This window comes from Lithobates pipiens, unplaced genomic scaffold (genome assembly GCF_037356315.1).
Source record: "Lithobates pipiens isolate NorthernLeopardFrog02 unplaced genomic scaffold, aLitPip1_a1.2 Scaffold_16, whole genome shotgun sequence".
Classification (NCBI taxonomy): Eukaryota; Metazoa; Chordata; class Amphibia; order Anura; family Ranidae; genus Lithobates; species Lithobates pipiens.
Window position 1 is genome coordinate 142543339 of NW_027507748.1, and position 23163 is coordinate 142566501.

The 23163-nt window shown below is 42.3% G+C and overlaps 1 protein-coding gene across 1 annotated transcript in view; it reads right to left on the minus strand.

Moving 5' to 3' along the window:
• The window catches only part of RILP (Rab interacting lysosomal protein), an 89412-nt gene that overhangs the window by 18279 nt on the left and 47970 nt on the right, over positions 1-23163 (minus strand). Inside the window, exons 2-3 of the mRNA XM_077480560.1 lie at positions 19986-20109; positions 16419-16540 (exon numbers count right to left, since the gene is read on the minus strand). Coding sequence (XP_077336686.1) covers positions 16419-16540; positions 19986-20109 — 246 coding nt within the window. The remainder of the gene's footprint in view (positions 1-16418; positions 16541-19985; positions 20110-23163) is intronic.

A 23163-nucleotide genomic window follows, 5' to 3' on the forward strand; every position in this document is an offset into this window, starting at 1 on the left:
CCTGAGCTATGGATCTGTGCAGCTCCTCCAGAGTTACCATGGCTGCTTCTCTGATTAATGCTCTCCTTACCCAAGTTGTCAGTTTAGGTGGATGGCCATGTCCTGGTAGGTTTGCAGTTGGGCCATACCCTTTCCATTTTCGGATGTTGGATTAAACATTGTTCCGTGAGATGTTCAAAGCTTGAGAATTTTTAAAACCTAAGCTAACCCTACATACACATATACACGCACACACACCTCTATATAACAACATCTACAGAATCACTTTAAGCTGGATACACATGATCTGAATATCAGTCGGTTCAGCAGGAACCAGATGACAATATGTACATCTGCCTGTCCGACAGAAGCCAGTCTCACGCCTGGCTTCTGTCAAATGAGCATGCTGGAAAACCAGTCAACAGGCCATTGGCTGCCAGTGCTGATCAGTCTTCTAGTGGGAGGGCAGTCCCCCTTTCAGAACACAATAGCACAGTGTGTAAGATCGCCACACTAACATTGCTTAGTTAGTATGGCAACCTCTCAGCTTTTTTTTTTATTCAGCCCTATGAATTGAACAAAAAATAAATAAAAAATAAAATGTAAAATGAAAACATTCAGCAGCTACAAATACTGTAGTTGCCAACTTTAAATATAAAAAAACACTTACCCGCCCATGGATCCAGCGTTGTCCTCACCCGAGCCAACTTTTCAATCGTCTTTGGCTCCAGGTGCCGACATCTTGACTAAGGGAAACCGGCAGTGAAGCCTTGCAGCTTTATAGATGACTTTCAACTGTGCATGCATTATGAATGGTCATGCCGTCTTCCAGGACCTGTGATGTGTCCCAAAAGGCTGTGGGTAAAGAAGGTGCAGAACTCCTGCTCATATCTCCAGTGCGATCAGACTGGAAGTGGGGGAGCGGGTACCTGCTCCCCCCCCCCCCAAAAGCGTCCAATGTAAAGGAGGAGGAAGAGCGGAATTCTCCTTTTGGGTGAAGTTCTGCTTTAATATGTGTACCAGGCTTTAGATGTGAGGACTACATTAGTTTTATTTTTTTTATTTTATTTTTTGCACCTTGTGATCCTGCCAATAAGTCTGCTTTTCAACAGAATAAGCGGTCCTGCAGATAGAATATTTATAACCATTTAACAATGGCAGAGATGCTTACAATGATCAGCTTTTATTTACAGTATGTAACAAATGTATCCCAAAAGGAAAATAAAACTGTTGCTGTAACTGCTTATTAAGTATTAGCTGGATTCTGGCTTCTCCCCTCTCTCCAGACTGACAATGTTGCGATCCAAAAAGTTCTGTTGCTCCTTCATCCAGAGTGTAAGCACTCAAATACAGAAGGTGAACCCCAAAAAAACAAAGCCTAAGAAAGGAAAACAAATGCATCCACTGCATATAAATGATGATTGGTAAACTGCAATACATTACATTTTTGGGTTTTAAATACTGGTTTAAGAAAGGTCCAAGTAAGAGAATGAAACATGTTTGTCATAGGTTTTGGATACCAATAAATTAAATTACTCAACTTTACAGAAGGAGGAGTAGTGGCAATCATGGACATCTACCATTAAAGCATTTAAAGGTGACTCTTGATCTACAGATCAAAGCAAATTTTATATTTATGCTAATGAGGTGAAGAGAAACACTGTGGGGATACAGCAAATCAGCTCAAAATTTTAAAACGCAACTTTGTCGCCTTCACAAAATTGTTAAACTGAGCATTTCAAGTCAACAGTGGGTACCCACAGTTATGGTGTCACCCAATCCAGGTAATGTTGGTTGCATTGTCTAAAGATCAATTACTGTATGTCTGTAGTAACCTAAAACTGAAGAACATATCTAACTTGACACACAAGAACTGGGACATTATTAAAATAGGCTATCCACTTTATTTAAACATATGGCACAAAAAGCATTTGCAATGTGGCTAGTTTTTTTAACTGGAAAAAAAAACAAAAAAACACCAAATAAAATAGTTACATAACAAATGATCTACTGTCCATATTATGCAAACAGAGGAATAAAATCATGTTGTGACATGACAGTTAGAGGGAATTTCACAGCTTTAGAAATACTAGAAAAGGTAGTTTCCCATAATTATTTGTCATGCGTGTATTACAGAACTATTGTTGCAGTCAATGTTCATCTATCACCTTGAAAATCATATGTAAACAGCAATAAACCTCTGATTATGTGACCTCAGGGCCAAAATCAATGTCCCAACAGACGTGACTTTACTTTCAAACAGGTACAGTCACTAGTTATCAGTTTTACATACATTGTTAGAGGATAACGTAATATACTGTATAAATAAAGCAAACAGTCTTTGGATTCTGGAGTGAGTTGTTTGACGTTTAGAAAAAAAAAAAAAAAAACACACACACACACAGACTCCAAGGCATATTCCAGGTCTTGAAGCCTAAACACTACTGTATAGATATGTACACATGGTAGTTTTAAAAAAATAAAAAAAATAGCAAAAATAAATAAAATCTAATAATGAAACTTAATAGAATCTACAAAAAATTCCCCCAAACCATTATAGTTTTTTTTTTTTTTTCAAATAGAAAAGAAGACCTTTAAGCCTTTTCTTGGAATGACTACATATAAAAAGCCAACAATTCCCTATTCTTTTCTCAGATTGTACAGTAATGTGTTTTAAACCTTTTGTTGCCAGTGACATGCCCCGCACATCATGGCCTTGAAAAAGGGTCATGTTAAAATTATACAGACATCTCCTATGATGTAGAAGTGATTTGGGCCTCTGTATAGCCACCTGATCGCTTACAATTTTTGTCTGATCTGCTGGGTTAGAGGGTAGGAGAGGGCATTAAAAGAGAAAAAATTCCCAAAGGTAATACATATGCGGACTTGTCAGCCACCTTGTGATAGAAAAAGTTTAGTGAACAATGAAAAAAAAAAAAATTTATAAATAAAATGGCGGGCACTCATCTCTATATCTGGGGAGGGGGGGGATTTGGAGGAATGTACCCAAAATTAGATGCTATAGGACTATCATCCATCAACTGGCATACACACTCCTATGTAAAGGATTCCTTAAATCTCTAAAAGAGGCCTTGTAACATGCTCCTATGCACCTGCCTCCCACCACAAGGGCAACCCTCTTTTGAAAATGGCGTGGTTATATGAGGCTCTGCCCACACAGCCACGTCATTCATTTACATAAATCTGAATAAAACAGTACAACTGCCGGTCGCAACTTCGGCAGACATATTTGTAGTAACAATGAACTGCAAGTATGCGGATCAGCATGCTTGTGGTTCATTCAAACTGCCTACAGCTCAGGTACTGTCTGCCTATACAAAGGTACACAGCCAAGCTCTAGACTGTGTGCAGGAGCTGGACCACGATCTTATGCTTTCTAATGGAGGCTAATCATTTTTATACCTTCACGATCAATGGAAACCTCATACAGAATACAATCTGACTCCTTCAAATAACTCACTTACTTCGCACTCTCCTTGAAAAAATATTTCAATTGATCCAACCTGGTCAATTCCATTCAAAAAAAGGTGCAAAAATTCTAGTAGCCTGATCGCCCCTTTTATACTCAGCCCTATTCTCCTCCCCACAAGACCATAAACCATAATATGTTCTCAACTGGGGGCATGACCTGGGGGAGAAGCTCAACATTTCTGAATGGAACAAAATCTGGTTGCATGCTGCTGCCGCCACAAGCTCCACAAACAAACTAGCGCTGTCGAATGCCCATAAAGTAATGTTTAGATGGTGTATGACCCTAGAACGAGTAGCTAAATTCACACCTTCAGCTTCGCCTTTTTGCTTCCATGAATGTAATACCTAGGGTATCACCCACCACATCTGGTGGCAGTGTCCATAGGTCCAACCGCTTGGATATGGGTATATAACTTAATTTGTTCTGTCCCTAATACCAATTTACTTTGCAACCCCTGGGAGGCATTGCTTCATAGGCCTATTTCTAACCTTAAGAGTTGACAGGAAATTGATCTCCTTGATGTACCTAGCCACTCACCAAACTATAGGAAGAGCGTGGCACCAACCAACTTTGAATTTCATGGAAGTGAAACAGCAGATAATGGGCATTATGGTCCACAAGAAGCTCACCTCCATATTGAAATCATATGCATATGAAATTCCTCAAAATATGCTCTCCTTGGCAAAATTACTACCAAGATCTCAATCTTGTTGTCCATCAAAGACAAGAGAGAGCGATCAAGTTGCTCGATATAGCAATCCCTGGCCAGTTCCTCACTACCCCCCCCCCCCCCCCCATTTCCTCCTACTTCACTAGCCTTCTTACCCTCCTATGCTTGTCCCTTACCATTCTCCATGTTTCACCCCTTCTCTATTCACCATTGCAGCACCATCAGTTTTTTTTTCTTTTTTTTTTTCCAGTAGCTTGGCTATCAGTGATGTAAGTAACTCAGTTAAAATAAACGGAGTTACTTAACGCAGTTACTTCAGAGCAGGGGTGTCAAAACTTTTTTCAAAGCGGGCCAGATTTGATGAAATGAACATGTGCGAGGGCCGACCATTTTGCCTGACATTCTTTGAACCAAAAAAATTCGGTCTAATTTGATCGTTCGAGCACTAATACACTGCCCTACAAGAATTCACTTGCCTTTGCCGCGCTCATTCCCAACACAGACTAATGCTCTGCTCTTTGGGGGTACCCCACACATTAGAAACATGGGGTGCTTTTGGTGCAGTGCAAAAAAAAAAAAAAAAAAAGCTCAGGGACTCCTTTCCCTGCATTTTAGTGGGTAGGGAAGCCCATTGAAATGAATGGGCTGCCCTAAAGGCAGCATGGAGCCACACAGATGCTTGTTGGGGGGGGGCAGTAAAACCACATGGTTAAGCTGTTTTTACCCCCCCCCCCCCAATTTCTCCCCCTTTAGCTGCAGAGGGAGAAGCTGGGGGTGTACACATGCTGTGCCTGCAGCTGGAGGTATACCCAGGGTGAATGGGCTTGCACTGCAACTACCCCGCAACTGTGTGGATTGTGTGGTATAGTGATGCTGCAATTACGGGCTTAAAACAGGTGGTGAGGAGGCAACATGCCTCTTTAACACCTTTCAAATGCCTCTGAAAAGCGATATGTGTATGGATTGCTTTTCAGAGGAGCAACAGTCCTGGCTGCTATCTCTCACACACACACACACACACAAGCCCTACAAAAGCAGTGCTGATGGTACAAGAATGGGGGGGGGGGGGGTCTGGATTAAAAATAACATACATACAGACACAAGAATATACATACATACAGACATGCACACACATACAGACACATGCACACACATATATACAGACACAAGAATATACATACAGACATACACGCACATACAGACACACACACACACACATACAGACACACATATACACACACATAAATAAAGCCCTTTTAAAACGAATCTATCTTGTAGCACAGTACAGTACCTTTCCGCCGGGTACTGCACTGTAGGGGGAAGCAGAGAGCACAGCACACTTCCCTGCACTTTACTTTCACTTTTGAAGCCGACGGAGCTTCTCACAGTGCCGGGGATCGGCTCATCTGACAGCCCTGATCCTGCAGCACACCAAGTGGGCCGTTCAAAACCAGACTGCGGGCCGCGATTGGCCCGCGGACCCGGACTTTGGACATGCCTGCTTTAGAGGGTAACGAGTAATCAAACAGATTACTCTTCCCCTTATAGCAACTCAGTTCCCATTACTTGTGGGGCGTTACCGCAATTACACCTACTGCCCGAGGCGGCCCGCCGTAGCCGTGCTGCCTGGCCGTTCGTTCCGCTGTGGGGAGGGGGGGGGGCTTTCGACCGCTGAGCTGAGAGGAGGCTGAGACTCAGAGAGACTCTATGGCAAAAAATAGTTTTTAGCTCTTAGCTATCCAAAGTATAAAAAAAAGAAAGAAAAAAAAAAAAAGCTCTGGCAGCAAAATGGGTTATATTAGAAGTTGGTGCATGCAAAGGAGATAAAAGTCTGTGCTCCATGTACTAGACCAAAGCCTTATTTACACCATTGCCTCTTCTACAATGAATTCTTTGACACACAAGTATAGTTTTTCTTGTCTCTTTGGTCTCTGCCTAGACCTTATAACACACCCTGCTCAGATGTAGTAAACAATGAATGACGATTTTTCATATCAAATCATCTTGTCATGTGAAGTGAGACCAACAGTTCAGCCATGGAAGAATTCCTATGGTGGAAAAACAATCAATCAGCATCCTTATGAAACCCTGAGACAGGAAGTTAATGTTTGCAAGAAGAATATTTCTGTTCGTACGCAAAAACAAAAAAGTGATAAGAAATGCAGTCTGGCATGTGACTTGCTATGACACTGAATCCTCCAAAGGTGATTTTTATGGCCTTCCTACAGTAACCCCCTCCCTTCTACTTGCAGTAACACACGCACACGGGATTGTCCAGATATCGAGACTAACTTCCTTACAGTCTACTTCCTTCTCTGGCTCTGCTACTAGCTAGCCTTGATTATGCACTGTTTTTTAAATTATACAATACTGAGCAGGCTGCCAATTTTAGTCAAGTCCTGCACAAGTTTTCTTGTGACAGCCCAATATTAGAATGCTATAATGGGCTTAAATGAAAAGTTGGGACATTAGATTGTGAGTGGTAGGATGCACTGTAGAATATGATGGCATTCTAACCCAATAAATTATGTTTTTTTTGTTTTGTTTTTTAATCAAATACTTTTATTAAAAACAGTTAATTTTCCATTTTACACAGAAATAAATGAAACATTTTTTTTTCCCATATATTCCATTCTATGCAACAATGCATGAAAAATACTCTCCCTCCAACCCCCTATACCCACTCATCCATTCCTTACACTTTATCCCTTCTCCCTTCCCTCCCTCCCCTCACTTATCTCTATCACTTCATAACTGGGGTTCTTCCACCTCTAACCATCGCTTTCACCCATTCTGCCACCATCGGGGGTTCTTTGGCTTGCCACTTCTGTTCAATCAATTTTCTCCCTTGAAGTGAGCACATAGTTACTACAGTCTGCGTATCCCCCGACATGTCTTGCCCCTCCACAAGCCCCAGGACACAGATCTTAGCCTCCAGGTCTAGAGATGTCCCAAATACAAAGTTCATTTTCCCCACTATCCCCTTCCGATACCCAAATAATTTGGGACATCTCAAGAACATATGTAGCAAAACCCCCCTCATATCCCCACATCTTGGACATTTCGTGCCCGGTCTTCTCCCAAACATGAACAGTTTCAAGGGTGTTTAATATGATCTGTGTACCAGATACAATTGTGATATAATCTGCGAGGAGGACAGTGAAACTTGGACCCTAATGACAGTATACGATTCCATTGCTCCACTGTTACTGACCCAATGTCCCTCTCCCATTTACCCGTGCTATTAAATTGCGTTCCATATCTACCCCGCTTATACTCCCATATATCAGAAATGAATCCCTTATGCCGCGTACACACGTAGCGGACTATCCGACGGACTTAGTCTGGCGGACTTCCCACCAGGCTGTCCGTCGGACTTTCCGAACGCGCTACTTTCCCACACACGGCACTTTTTCAGCGGACTAATACGGCGTACTAAATCCGCCATACTATCCGCCCTACTTTTGAAAAGAACAGACTCGCCCACACACACGGAGGAAAGTCCGCTCATTTCGAGCGGGTCTCCAGGTAGGCGGGGCCCGCGAAGGAGACGTTGCTGGCCCCGCCACCTGGTATGGACTTAAAGGGGAACCCCAACGCCGAAAAAAAAAAAATCGGAGTGGGGGTCCCCCCCAGGTCCACATCAGACCCTTGTCCGAGCACGCTACCCGGCCGGCCAGGAAAGGGGGAGACGAGCAAGCGCCCCCTCCTGAGCCGTACCAGACCGCGTGCCCTCAACATGGGGGTGCCTTGGGGAAGGGGGGGGCCGCGTGGCCCCCCCACCCCAAAGCACCTTGTCCTCATGTTGATGAGGACAAGGGCCTCTTCCCGACAACCCTGGGCGTTGGTTGTCGGGGTCTGCGGGCGAGGGGCTTATCGGAATCCGGGAGCCCCCTTTAATAAGGGGGCCCCCGGATACCGGCCCCCCACCCTATGTGAATGAGTATGGGGTACAATGTACCCCTGCCCATTCACCTGTGAAAAAAGTACAAAAAAAAAAAAAAAAAAACACAACACAGGGTAAATATAGTTTATTGCACAGCTCCAGGGGTCTTTGGGGGGGTCTTCTCGCCAGACTCCTCCGCTATCTTCTTCTAGCTCTTTTGCTAGCGGAGGAGCCCGGCTTTCTTCCTCGCCGACAGAAGACGCCTGTAAAAGAGCTATAAGAAGGCGCGGTGGCCCGGCAGAAGAACCGAAGAGGGGGACAAGACCCCCGAAGTCGGAAGAAGGGCGGCGGCGAGGAAGAAAGCCGCGCTCCTCCGCTAGCAAAAGAGCTAGAAGAAGATAGCGGAGGATTCCAGTGAGAAGACCCCCCGAAGACAGAAGACCCCCGGAGCTGTGCAATAAACTATTTTTACCAGTGTTGCGTTTTTTTTTTTTGTACTTTTTTCACAGGTGAATGGGTAGGGGTACATTGTACCCCATACTCATTCACATAGGGTTGGGGGGCTATATCCGGGGGCCCCCTTATTAAAGGGGGCTCCCAGATTCCGATAAGCCCCTCGCCTGCAGACCCCGACAACCAATGGCCAGGGTTGTCGGGAAGAGGCCCTTGTCCTCATCAACATGGGGACAAGGTGCTTTGGGGTGGGGGGGCCGGGTAGCGTGCTCGGACAAGGGTCTGATGTGGACCTGGGGGGGACCCCCACGCCGATCTTTTTGGTGTTGGGGTTCCCCTTTAATTCCATACCAGGTGGCGGGTCCAGCGATGTCTCTTTTGCAGGCCCCGCCTACCTGGAGACCCGCTCGAAATGAGCAGACTTTTCTCCGGGCGGAAAAAGTCCACTCATTTCAAAAGTACGGCGGACTGGCACACACACGGCCGGATTGTCTGCCGAAATGCGAGTCCGGCAGGAAGATTGGAGTGCAAAACTACTTTCTAAGTCCGCCGTACTTTCGGATCAAAAAAGTATGCCAGAGGCTACACACGGGAGGATTGTCCGGCGGACTTGAGTTTGCCGGACTTTTCCAGCCGATTGTTTGATCGTGTGTACGCGGCATTAGATGTCCTAGCATTAACTACTTTTCTGAGAGAGGGTATTTCACTCCACTCTGGTACCTCCTCCCCAGGACTGGGCCTCCGACGCGTGCCTTACTTACAGGTACCTATAAAAAAGGACTGATTTGGGACAGCATACTCTTCTCTTATCTCCTGGAATGACTTCAATCTACCTGCCCTGTACATTTGCACAAGGCAGTGAATGCCGCTCCGCTCCCATTCCTCTATTTTCCCCATTGCCTTAAATTCCTTTAGGTTTTTATTATCCCATATGGGGGAGAATTCAGAAAATCCCCCATGACCCAGCATGGCTTTAACAGTCTCCCAACTTTTTACCATCAATTTGGCTGTAGGACACCCGGAGTAAAAAGAGTCCACTGCCTCCACTACTGTATCATGACTGGTGTCATTCAACAGGCCCCTCCCTACCTCCCTTTCGACCGGCTAATTACTTCCTCTCATATGCTGCATTTGTGCCGCCAAAAAAAAAATAGCATGGCAATGCTAACCCTCCCTCTTCTCTCGGCAGCTGCAACGTTCGCAAGCAAATTCTTGCATTCTTGCAAATTCTTCCATTTTTCCAAATTAACTCTCAAAATACCCAGTGCGTGAATTTTGCAAAACGTATAAGATTTGTGGCATCCAAACCAGTTTAATTAAATTACAGCGTCCAGCTACCGAGAGAGGAAGGTGGCTCCATATCCGACATTTCTGTTTTAACTTTGTCATTAGTGGAACTAAATTTCCTACTATATACTGTCCCTGATCTTTTGTTATGTTAATGCCTAGATATTTCATTTGGCTTACAACTCTTACTTGGGCTACCTGTTGGGGCAAGGGTTCTATAAGAGGATCGATCAGCAAAAGAACAGATTTTTTTTACATCGGCTGTGTACATTGCGACCTTCTTTCCCCCTTGCTCTTTTAATTCCCTGCACTTTCAGGGACGTTCTCAATGCAATAGCTAGTGGCTCCATTGCGAGAGCAAAGAGCAGGGGTGACAGTGGACACCCCTGCCTCATCCCTCTCGCCAGTTGGAACCACTCAGAACGCTCAAATCTAGGGCCAAACTGGAATTCTGCCAGTACCCTCCATAAATAATGGCATTCAAGGCCATCAAAGGCCTTGACCGCATCTAATGATAAAAAACAGCTCTCGCCTCCCCTTTTCTATTGGCAATTGGACATTTAAATATACTCGCCTTTATATTCACATTTATGCATCTATCCTGTGTAAAACTGGTTTGGTCCGGGTGCATCACCTTAGAGATTATTCTATTTAACCTTGCTGCCAATACTTTTGCTAAAATCTTTACATCCGAGCACAAGGGATATAGGTCTGTACGAAGGTGTTTCCAACAGTTTTTTCCCCTCCTTTGGCAGCACATTTATAGTTGCTTCTGTTATGGATGGGGGTACAAAACATGGAAAGAAAGGGAAAAAGGAACGGGGCTGGAGGGTAACCAACCCCCGGGACTTTTAAACGGTACCCAAATAGAGGCAAACAGAAAGAATACCCATATAAAAATAGACAATTTTATTAATCATAAAACAAGGCTTAAAACTATAGGCATGTAAACATCAGAACATAAGTTCATTAAGTGTGTACAGAAGAGGTGTAGATCATATGACCACAAGATATTACCAATCCTATACACAACAAAATACTGCTAATTTCAACATGTTGTTTCGCTCCCTTGAGCTTCTTCAGGATAATGCAGCTTTTGTTAAAAACTAAGAAAAAAGAGGAAAGTAGATTACCAATATATTAGATAAAGATATAATTATATAAAAAATTATGAATATAGGTAGATACATATGCAGTATGGTACGTATGAAGGATAAAGATTACAATCGATTAAAAACAACAATCACATTATAGGACATATACATCATTGAAAAATAGTGATCAGGGTGGGCAGGTAAGTGATGTAGCATCTTACCATGTGGATCAAGGCTCTTAGATTGTATGGTTCAGAAAACAGAATCCACCACTAATGCAACTAATGAAGGTGAGAAGAGCCGCACAGATAGACCAATAGACTACACACTTAATGAACTTATGTTCTGATGTTTACATGCCTATTGTTTTAAGCCTTGTTTCATGATTAATAAAATTATTGTCTATTTTTATATGGGTATTCTGTTTGCCTCTATTTGGGTACCGTTTAAAAGTCCCGGGGGTTGGTTACCCTCCAGCCCCGTTCCTTTTTCCCCTTTCTTTCCATGTTTTGTACTTAATATCGGGATGTGGTACCCCTTTGCAACAAGTTTTTTGATCACTTCATCTCTGTACGTTCTTTGCCATGGATGGGGGTAGTTTCCCTCCCCCGTCGCCCAGTTAAATGCCTCCAAAAGTTTTGGGAGCAACGTACCTCCATACCTCTTGTAAGCCATTTGGTCCCGGGGATTTCGGATTTGCCATACCTGCTGTTGCCCTTTGCAGTTATTCTAAAGTTAATGGGCCCACCAGTCTTTTTCTGTCCTCCTTTGACAATAAAGGGATCTTTAGCTTGTCAAAAAAAGTCCCACATTTCCCCTTCTGCATTTGTGTTGTACTGTACACATTTTTATAATACCCTTTATATACATTTACTATTTCTGGAGTGGTCCTCTTAAATTTTACCTCCCTCATCCAGAATGGCCGGTATTGTGGAGGAGGGTTTGTCTGCTTTAGCTATCAAGGCCAGGATCCTGGCCTTGATAGCCTCCTTCCACCCAAAAAGTTTTGTTTTGGAATAATCTCTTATTTTCCACTTTTCTCAGAACTTGTACTTTATAATCTGACTGTCTCTCCACTCATGTCTTATACCTATCTGGGGTTGGATCCTCTACATACTGTACTTCTGCCTCTTACCTTCTCCCCTGCGATGGACTCTTTAACCTGGGACTGTTTCTTAATATGGGAAATTTGCTGTATTAACACGCCCCCGAAGGAACGCCTTGATGGTGTACCATACTATCCCCAATGGGGCTGTTCCTGAGTTCAATTTTATAAAATCCTCTAGGCCGGCTACTATTTTCCTGGAATCTTCCATTATTTCAAGCCAAAAGGGGTTTATTTTCAAGTCCCTCCTATTACAACTCCTCCCTGCTTTTGTTGAGAAAGCCACAGGCGAGGGGTCCAAAACTCCTCCTCCACTATATTCAAAGCCTCTTCATTACACAATATGAGGAGATCAATTCTAGACAGCATGGCATGTGTCCTAGAGTGGCAAGAATAGTGTCTTGCCCTGGGATACCACCTTCTCCAGATATCCATCAACCTTGTCTCCCTACAAAATTGGAGGAGCGGACTGTTAGATGTACCGCCAGGCAGGATTCCAGGTGGTGACCTATCCAGACTTTTATCCATGGTCATATTACAATCTCCCATCACTATAATGGGCACCCCAGGCTTATCTATAATAAACTTCATTAATTCATACAACATTTCTCTACGAAATGGGGGAGGGTTATATACACATTGGCCAACACTTACTCCCTGTCTTACAACCAGCACAAGAGGAATGTATCATCCATTCTCATGTATTTTACTTGGCCTGCTGGAGAAAACCACTCCGGAATCTTACAGAGTACTCAACCCCCTCGAATAGGAGGTGTGAGTAGAAAGATATTGCACTTGATATTTTTCAGTGTCTTAAAGCACAGATCTCCTCTTTTTCGAGATTTGTCTCCTGCAGGCAGAGTATTTTAAATTTTATCCATGTCAGCCATTGAGAAGATTGCTTGTCTTATAACCAAATCTCTTACCCCCTGAACATTCCAGGAGCATATCTTAACCCTCCTAGCTTGTTCTGGGGATTTCCGCTCCCTTCTCTCATAGCTGCCATCTTCCATTCCTCCCATCTATAAATCTAAAGTGTATTCCCCTAATTCCTAGAAGTAAATTATAATCCCCTTCCTGTATAATTTCTAAACATGTATAATTCCCCTTCATACTCTCCTTCATCCAATCACATGCCCCATTCTGTCCCCCCGCCCCTCTTTGGGCACACACTGAGGGCTTCTAAAGTGATCATGTTTCTTCTCCAAGGTGATACATACCATTTTTTTGTTAACCATTACTCTTGTGTATTACTTCAACACTGGGGGAAAACAAATATGACCACAAATACCTTTTCCCCCACAAGTGATTAATTCTCCCCCAAAAAAACAAAACACTCTTGTTAACCCCTTCACTCCTTTCACAACCTCCCCACCTCACTTCCATATTTTATATGAGTATCCATTCCTTAGAAAAGAAAAGGAGGAACATATTTTATAGATGGGGGATCCCCCCCAAAGAAGCGTGAAAAAACAAAACAAAAAACAAACAAATAAAAGGCAAGGGAGAGAAGAAAAGAAGAAGAACATAGTAACAATTATATAAATCCATGCATTTTCCTTCTATTATATTCCCTCCCCCCACTGTACCCTCCCTTCATTCATTCATATACAACCAAAATGTGACTTCTGCAGGTATGCTGAAAAGCTTAGTTTCCCCCAAAGCTGTTATTAGCAAACGTGCTGGATAAATCTTTGCATAATTGATTTTAAGCTGTTGCAACCTGAGTTTGGATTCTATAAACCTGGCCCTTTGTTTCTGTAATTCAGGAGAAAAGTCTGGCTATATTGAAATCCTTGTACTGTTATGCTGTATGTTTTTAAAAGGATAATAACTTTGTTCTTATAGTGTAAAAGTTAACCAAAAAAGGGCCTGGGCTGACCTCCTGGAGGTAGTACCCTAAAAAGGGACTTGATGCGCACGTTCAATAGCAAAAAATGTTGTCAAGGAGTCTTTACCGAACATTCCTATGAGCCAACCCTCCATATATTATGTAGAATTATTACCTTCAATTTTCTTGGGGAGACCTAGAACACTTACATTTTTCCTGCAGAATCTGTTTTCCATATTGTCCATTTTATAAATGCACATGTTCAATTGCTCCCTCATTAATGTTATTTCCCGTTTCATTGAGTTCACATAGTCTTCTACCTGGCTAAGCCTCCCCTCAAGCACAGATGTCAGTTCACATACCTCTTGTACGTCATGCCTCAAAAATAACAATTCTTCTTTAATGCATTTCAATTGATCAGATAATTCAGATAGTGATGACATAGTTGTTGACTGCAAGAAGAATGCCTTTCAGGGATGGCCCTTTCTCTACTCCTGTAGGATTCCCCTCTCTGTTTTCTTACTTGAAGCTTGGTCTTTCTCCTCCGCTGCTGATGCCTCTGCTGCTGGGCCCCGAATCTTCCTCCCCACCAGAGGGCCATTCTGGGGACATAGATGTTGTACTCCCCCCTACCTGCCCGCCCTTCTTGGGTGTCTGGCATGATGTGTGAGCAAATTGCTCCAATTTTGCAGCAGCAGCCTGGCTAATTTTTTCCTTGACCCCTCGCTATGTTTGAGCACCAGCTCCATTCTGTGTGGCTGCCTCCTCCATTCCACACTTCCGGGTCATGGTGGAAACAGCCGTCTTCTCAGACGCCACAAATGACTCTATAACGGGTCTATGTCACCTCCCCTCTTCTCACTGAGGGGTGTGCTGTTAGAAGCCACTCTGGGAGAGCACTCCGCTGATTTCCGCAATGGGGGGAGGGCGTCCTTCTCTGGCGGACCCATCGTTCTGTCCCTCAGTGGCTCTTCTGAAGCTTCATGCAGCTCTATTCCAGGTGTGTGTCACCTCCTCTCACTGAAGGATACGCAGCTGAAAACCACTCCGGGAGAGCACACCACTGACGCCCGCAACAGGGGAGGGCATCTTTCTCCAGCAGACCCGCCGTTCCGTCCCTCAGCACCTCCCCACTTCCCCCACACTCTACAGCATCCTGCATGGGAGCTGGTGTGAGGTCTGGGCCCTGCTGCGACCTCTTACCTCAGCATCCGGTCATGCCCCCAATTATCTCATCAAGAGTTATGCATTTGTAACTTACCTTTGCAAAAAGAAAAAAAAAGGGGGGGGGGGAAGAAGGAGGACATAAGATTTGATGTAAAGCCCAAATGAATTGAGAGATGTTGTACCAACAACAATGTGTGACTATCACTGTGCAGTTTAATAGACAGCAGTGTTACACCCAGAGTTGTCAAACAAACCTCCAAACCTCCTCCACCTCTCTGCAGCAGAAGTGTGTGACGACACTTGTGCAGAGGGGTATAGCCATTACTCAGCTCTGCAGGTACAGAGCAATGCAGGAAAAGGAATCAGCCTTTTTACCATCAGAAAAGAGTATTTTAAAAAGGTATTTTCTAGCAAAACATAGCCACAATTTATGACGTGCAGGGTACGGGACACATGATAAAAAGAAATAAAGACAATCTTGGACAGCAGCACTGTCAATCTGGGGAAAAGGGTAGTGTTAGACTAACAGATTTATATGGAAATGAAAGCTGAACTCCAGTTAACACTTTATAAGCAGTTACAGCAACTGTTATTGTCCCTTTTGAGATTTTACACGAATAAAAGCTGGTAATGGTAAGCACTTTTGCCAGTGATAAATGGTTTGTCTCAACCCTCTGACACTTTTGCTTGACAGCTTGGTTTGTTAAAGAAATTTGGAAAAAAAAAAAAAAGAAAAAACGGTCAGGATCACCAGGTGAAAATAAAAAGGAAAAAAGACCACAAAAAATAAAAAATAAAATAAAAAGGAGACCAAAAAAGAAGATTAATGCAACCACCACATCTATGGCCTGTAAGTTGCAATGCAATACATTTTTGCTTTTGGATTTAGGTACACTTATTTACAACACAGTTATTGCTATGAGTGCCCCAAGTTGCATTGCCATTACAAACCATAGCAGTATATAGATAATTGCACTTCAGCAGCTTAGTGCTGACCAACTCACTTAATACATTTTCGATTTAGTCAGAACTCATGAATGCGTAGAGTAATGGTTTTATTAAAAGAGAACCTGTTAGAACACAGATTACTTATTTTGAAGGGGCTGGCTCTGGGATCACCATTATCCTTGCTTTAGAGTGAATGACTAAGCATCTTAGCAAAAAAATAAAAATAAAATTATGAATATGTCCATTGCATACAAATTGGATCTAACACAAAAAAGTAAATAGGTCATTAATGTCAGCAACATAACATGATGGCAGTTGGCTATGCATTTGGTGTGTGCATATGATCTCAGGTAAAGCCTTTGCATTGTGTGAACTAGACATAGCTTAGCAGATAAGCTTATTTAATGCTGGAAGCTGTTCCAGCTTTGTAATAAATATGAAAAACATACAGATTTTCCAGGATAATAATATTAATATTAATGGAGACATAGGTCAATGGACTTACAGCTTCTGTGTCTTTGTTCCTCTGATGGTTCTCACGTGTGAGCGACCGAATCTCATCTCTTTGTCTGTCCACCACAACCTTTAACTTCAGCATCAGATCCCGTTCCTCCCTTGCCGCACATTCTTAACACAAATGTAATCCATTAGAACAAATTTTTTTTACATCTCAAAATTCACAAAGGTGCACTGAAAATAGATCTCTGACTACCTAAACCAAAGTAAGCATCTCAGATTTACTAGGATGGCCACATGTGGCCTATTTGTGACAATAGTTTATTCTATGTGTCTATGTTTAGACCAGGTATACATGTGCAATGGAAGCTTCTTACAGAGAAACTGTCATCAGTAGTGGGCTAATAAAACCACATAAGTATTTTAAAGTGTACCCGTTTAAGGTTTTAAGATCTGACTCCCGCAGCGTCTAGGCACACCGCTTCAGTTTATTTCCATAACTCTAGGAGGCCCAAATCTCAAAGCACCATTTTGAAAATTTGAATCAGAGCTCAGAATATCAAGTTCTGACATGGCCCTTGCTCGGCCATACTGGTTAGTAAATATGTGTGACCCAACTGACCAACGGAGAGGTGTGAAAGTTGATCTGACCTTCCGAACTCCCGCGACAATCTAAAAAACAAACTGAAGCTGCATGCCTATACATAAAAAGGTTGGCAATACGGAGTCCAGGAGAAAAGGTAAAACATCTTTAAAGAGTTAGTTCACCTTTATAGAAAAAATGTAAACGAGAACACTGGACATCCTGCCCACCTCCCCGGTGCCCAATACACTAAACCTTCAGGGTTGATGAACTATCAGAACCCCATAGCGGGTCCAGCAGTCTGGAAATTTGAAATCCCCACTTTTGTCCATGCAGTGGCCTCTACTGTGACGCGATAACAAAAAGCACTGCACGGAGAAGAGTGGGGATTTCAAATTTCCAGATTGCTGGACTGTTGCATGGGTGCTGAAAGCTTTGCAACTCCAAGTAGAAGTACAGCGGGGACTGGTGACCAGGTGGAGAGGGTGGCCAGTGTTCGTTCACCTTTACATTTTTTCTGTAAAAGGTGAACACTTAAAAGCAGAGTTCACACGTCACAGGTCCCAGAAGATTGGCCGACCATTCACAGCGCTCAGCGCGGCTCGTGCATGCACAGTGTGTGCCTGGCTGTGAAGCCACAACCAGGCGCCCACAGTTATGCCCTGTACACATGGTCGAACCTTCCGACAGAAAATGTGCGACTGGATGGTGTTGTCGGAAAATCCGATCATGTGTGGGCTCCATTGGACTTTTTCCATCAGAATTTCCGACACACAAAGTTTGAGAGCTGGATCTAAAATTTTCCGACAAAATCCGATCGTTTAAATTCCGATCATGTGTAGACAATTCCGACGGACAAAGTGGCACGCATGCTCACAATAAATTACGAGACGAAAGCTATTGGCTACTGGCCTCTTTATAGTCCTGTCATATGTGTTTTACGTCACCTCATTCTGAACGATCAGAGTTTCCGACAACTTTGTGTGACTGTGTGTATGCAAGACAAGTTTGGGCCATAATCCATCAAAAAAAAAAATAAAATCAGATGGATTTTGTCATCGGAATGTCCGACCATGTGTACAGGGCATTAGAATTTCGGCGCCTCGGAAAGGAGGGGAACTCCGCCTTAAAAAAGTAGCCACAGAATTGTTTTAACTTCTTTCCTCTGAATAGTATCAGGATACTGACAGAAATTAAAACTTCATGCAGCAATATATTATTAGATACTAAACGTTTTTCACAAGTCGACATTTCATTATAACAGGTTATAACTACATCAGGATGGCTTTCAAATTTTACTTGCTTGCTGCTCCATATTTTACATAAAGTTTACGTTTATTAACCCCTTAGCGCCGACTGTATGCACATATGCGGCCTCGGCTTTAAGGGGTTATACCGGGATGATGCATGCAGCTGAATGCATCAGCCTGGTACCGTTTTTTTTAGACCGGGCGGTCGGCTCTTCATGGATAACAACCGATTTGACTAAGAGCCACTCTGCGGTTATCCCGGGGGAGCGGGAGAGGACGTCCCTCCTCCTGCCGCCGCTCTTCCGCTGGCTAGAGTGAGACTAAGGAAGCCGTAAATGGCTTCCTTCCAGTCTCCTTTGTGTAAACACGGAAGCGATGTCACAACGTCACTTCTGGTTTAAAAAAAAATTACAGTGTTCAGAATCGCCGTTTTTGGTGATCTGAATACTTTGAAGAGCAAAGGAGGTATTTGGGGTCTTTTAAACTCCAGATCCCTCCATAGAAAAGTATGTGAGGTCACCAGCTATCACTGTCACAAGGGATGTTTACATTCCTTGTAACAGCAATAAAAGTGATCAAATGTTTTATTTTTATTTTTTTTAAAGTGACAATGTAAAAAAATAAATAAATAATAATGTTTAAAGCGCCCCTATCCCCGTGAGCTTGCACAGCAAAGAAAAGGCACATGCAAGTTGTGTCCTCATATGTAAATGGTGTTCAAATCACACATGTGAGGCATTGCTGAGGTCATCAGAGAGAGAGCAATAATTCTAGCACTAGACCTCCTCTGTAACTCTAACCTGGTAACCATTATTTTTTTAAAGCACAGCCTATGGAGATATTTAGGTACTGTTGTTTGTCGCCATTCCACTAGTGTGTGCAATTTCAATGCACGACGTGTTAGGTATCCATTTACTCTGCATAACATCATCTTTCCCATTATACAAAAAAAAAAATAAAAAAAAAAATAAAAAATAAAAAACGGTGCTAACTTTACGGTTTAGTTTTTTGTTTTTTATTCCTGAAAGTGTTTTTTCCTAAAAAAAAAAAAAAAAAAAAAATTGCATTTGAAAGACTGCTGCGCAAATACATAAAATATTGCAGTGATCGTCATTTTATTCTCTAGATTCTCTGCTAAAAATAAAAAATATACATATATATATATATATATATATATATATATATATATTATACATACATACATAGTTTGGGGGTTCCAAGTCATTTGCTAACAAAAAATACGGAATTGAGCTTGTAAGCAACAAATGTCAGAAATGGGCTTAGGCATGAAAGGGTTAAAAAATGATAATTAAAACAGCTGAACAGTGACTGTATCCTATCAGATGCAGTCACTGTTTGGGTGCTGAAGCAGTCACAGGTGCTGTAGCTGAAAAAGATGGAGGGGGGGGGGGGGGGGGAGAGAACCTTCCACAGGTGTTGCAGCTGCCCGAATACAACAGAAGCAATGGAGATCCCTCCATCCACGCTAAAAAAGGGAGAATCGCCTGATCGACGGGCTAGTATTACTGGCCAAGAGGTAGGTGCTGGAGGTGTGACTGTATGCTCTCAAATTAATATATTCTTTCTGACCTGTGTACTACAAAGCTGAGCTAGTAATAAAAATACATTATTAATAATAATTTTAATACTTCCTCTCAAAAAAAACAAACAAAATAAAAAACACCAAAGGCAGGAGACAGAAGATCTTAAAGATTTGCTTTAGTTAAAATATTTGCAGCACATAGTAGACATGCGCATTATGACAAGGGTTGCAGAATCCTACCTCCCTGGGATTTGGTCTCAGTCAGTTGACCCAGGAGCTTCTGATTTTCCTCAGTGAGATGGGACAACTGGTTCTGAAGATCATGCTCCTTCCTCTGAGCCTCCAACAGCTTCTGCTCCAGATCCTGTGTAACAATACAAGTGAAACAGATTAATTGATAATTCTGAAGTAAACTGATATGCTTAATTATATACAAGTGCCAGATGTTTGCTATTATTATCCCACGAATCCCACAAAGACAAAACATTATGCACAGAGTACCCTCATTGCCTTTTAATTTTCTCCCTCAATGTGACTTGCAAAGTTACTGCCATATTAGAACAAGGATCCTACTTTGATCAGATTTCAATGATATTCAATGGGCTGAAGTAGGACCAAAGTAGTGCAGGAACCTTTTTCAAAGTCGGACCAGTTAAGACAGCTCTCATAGGAAACCATTTATTTACACACGTGACGTGCTTCCAAATATCAGAGCATGTGTCATACCAGTGTGAAACCAGCCTAATCTTAAACCTACTCTCACACCCATTCATTCTAACTTGCCTGTAGAGGAAAGCCGTGTATATTTGCTTATTCCCTGGGTGCTTAAATTTGGTCATATGATCGGCTCCAAGCGCCGATTTCAGCATAGAGAAGAGACAGCCGGTGTTCGCCAAGAAAGGTCCCCAGTTGGATAGTGTCCACCCTGTACCGCGTAGGCGCATCCCTTATGCAGTACGGAGGACAAAGGAGAAGCCGAAAGTCTCACAACATGAACAGCTGTACATCGCACCTGCGCAATTAAGACAACATTGTGCCACACGTTCCCGATGCGCGTGCAACCCTGCAAGGGGCGGGTGTAGGGGCGGATGTATGCAAAAGAGGCCACATGATGGGCAGAGGTCATACGATGGGGGTGGATTTCTCAAAGGGGGAATGTATTATTGAGAAGCGTGTAAGGGGCGGACGCCTACTCACCCATCAACATTGAACTACCTGTCCTTATCAACTCTGGGCATCATTGTAAAATGGTTCTGCCAAGAAAACCACTACCATTGTATGAGCTCTGCCCATCACGTGGCCTCTTCTGTATGCATCCGCCCCTACACCCCTTGCAGAGTTACGCGAGCATCGGGAGCGTGTGGCACAATGTAGTCTTAATTGCGCAGGCGCCCGTGTACAGATGAACAACAGCCGTTCATGTTTGAAGACTTTCGGTGTCTCCTTTGTCCTCCATACTGCCCAAGCACTGCGCAGTACAGGGTGGACATTATCTGACAGGGAACCTCTCAGCAGAACACGACGACAAATGCCCCATAGTAAGGCTGAGTGATGTCACCGGCCAGGCATTGTAGCCGCTGTCGGAGTTCTCACCCCTCCCTGAACCCGAAGGCTGGGGAGCTCACGTAACAAAAATTTTTAATTTAAGGCAAGCTGCGTCAACATAATATACTTTAAAGCAACCAAATTGTGCTTTGAAAGGGTAGTAAACTTATTTTTTTTTTTAAATTGCAGATAGTCAGGGTTATTATGACAGAAGGGACCAGTCTCTTCTGTCATAAATGCATCCTCCTGCCTGTCAGCTGTCATATACACTAGGCAACACAGCAAATTTACACTGTTATACAAGCTGTACATGCACTACTTTACATTGTAGCAAAGTGTCATTTCTTCTTGGAAAGATAAAATAGAATATTTACAAAAATGTGAGGGGTGTACCTACTTTTGTGAGATACTGATATAATATAATATAATATAATATAAATCATACATACTTACACCATAGCTTGTGGACAATTTAAAAAAAAATAAAAATAAATAAAAAACTTTCCTACAGACTGGTAAAAATAACCCAAAATAGGTGTATGTTTAAAGAGATGTAGCAGAATATATTATAGCCTAAATTTACGAAGAAACAATATTTGTAAAATTTTAGAAAGGGTAACAAGAGTTTTTCAGCCTTTTATTTAACTCATTTAGCAAAATATAAGAAAAAACCCAGTTGTGATTAAATAGCACCAAAATGAAAGGTCTATGTGTGTCAACAAAATTATAAAAATTAAAATTTGAGCACAGTGTTTCGTGACCGTGCAATTGTCATTCAAAGGTGAAAGCTGGCTAGGGCAAGAAGAGGATGAAAGTATTGAAGTGGTTAATCAGGCAATGACTAACACAAAGTCTATAAAGTTCATTGCTGTGCTCAAGAAATGTCTCCAGAGCCTTATACACTCTTTCCCCTTTTCATGAAAATGATATGCAACCGAAAACCACAGTGAAATTTGTATTTATATAAAAATAATCACCATATCACTATTACAGCACAATACCATACAGATAAAAGTATGCAAAAAAGCAAACCCTTATTTAACCCCCATGATCGAAGGAGTGCCATAGCTGGCCAAGCAAATCACAGCATGGTCAGACAGATGACATTTTCGCACTGTGTGGCCAATCAGCATTCTGTGTCATTGGTCCCCAAACCAAAGAGACTGCTTAAGTACTTCACTATCTGCTACTACCCTTTATGTAACCATTTTAATAAAATTACAGGAACGGCTGTAAACCCAAAATCAGAAGTAAATCCTTATTTTCATTGGCTGGGTCAGAGTATTGGTAACAATCCTACTTCCTTCAGATAAAACAGCTGACGCTGACTGGCTAAATTGGATGAATGATTGACTTTAACAAGTCACCTACGTGACTCTCTGAAAAGGAGATTGCTGAATCACGGTCTAAATATCATGTAAGTACGGTCACTAACTTCACTGAAGAATACAATGGGGGTAAAAAAAATAAAAATAAAATGAAATAAAAACACACACACACACACACACACACACACACACACACACACTATAGCTAAAATGTAAAGGCAAACAGCAACATTTGCAGATGAATTGTCCACATTTAAACTGCAATACCTGCCAAATCATTTGCCATTTTGTTTATGGTCAGACAGTTAGGTTATGACCTTCTCTAATGCAGCTAAAAACGATACAGCTCAGTTAAGGACCAACCAGTATCAGTATTATATATATATATATATATATATATATATATATATATATATATATATATATATATATATATATATATATATATATATATATATATAGTCTACACACCCCAGTAAAAATTCCAGAATTTTGAGCTGTAAAAACAGACCAGAACAAGATAAAGCCCCCTTTTTACATCTTTA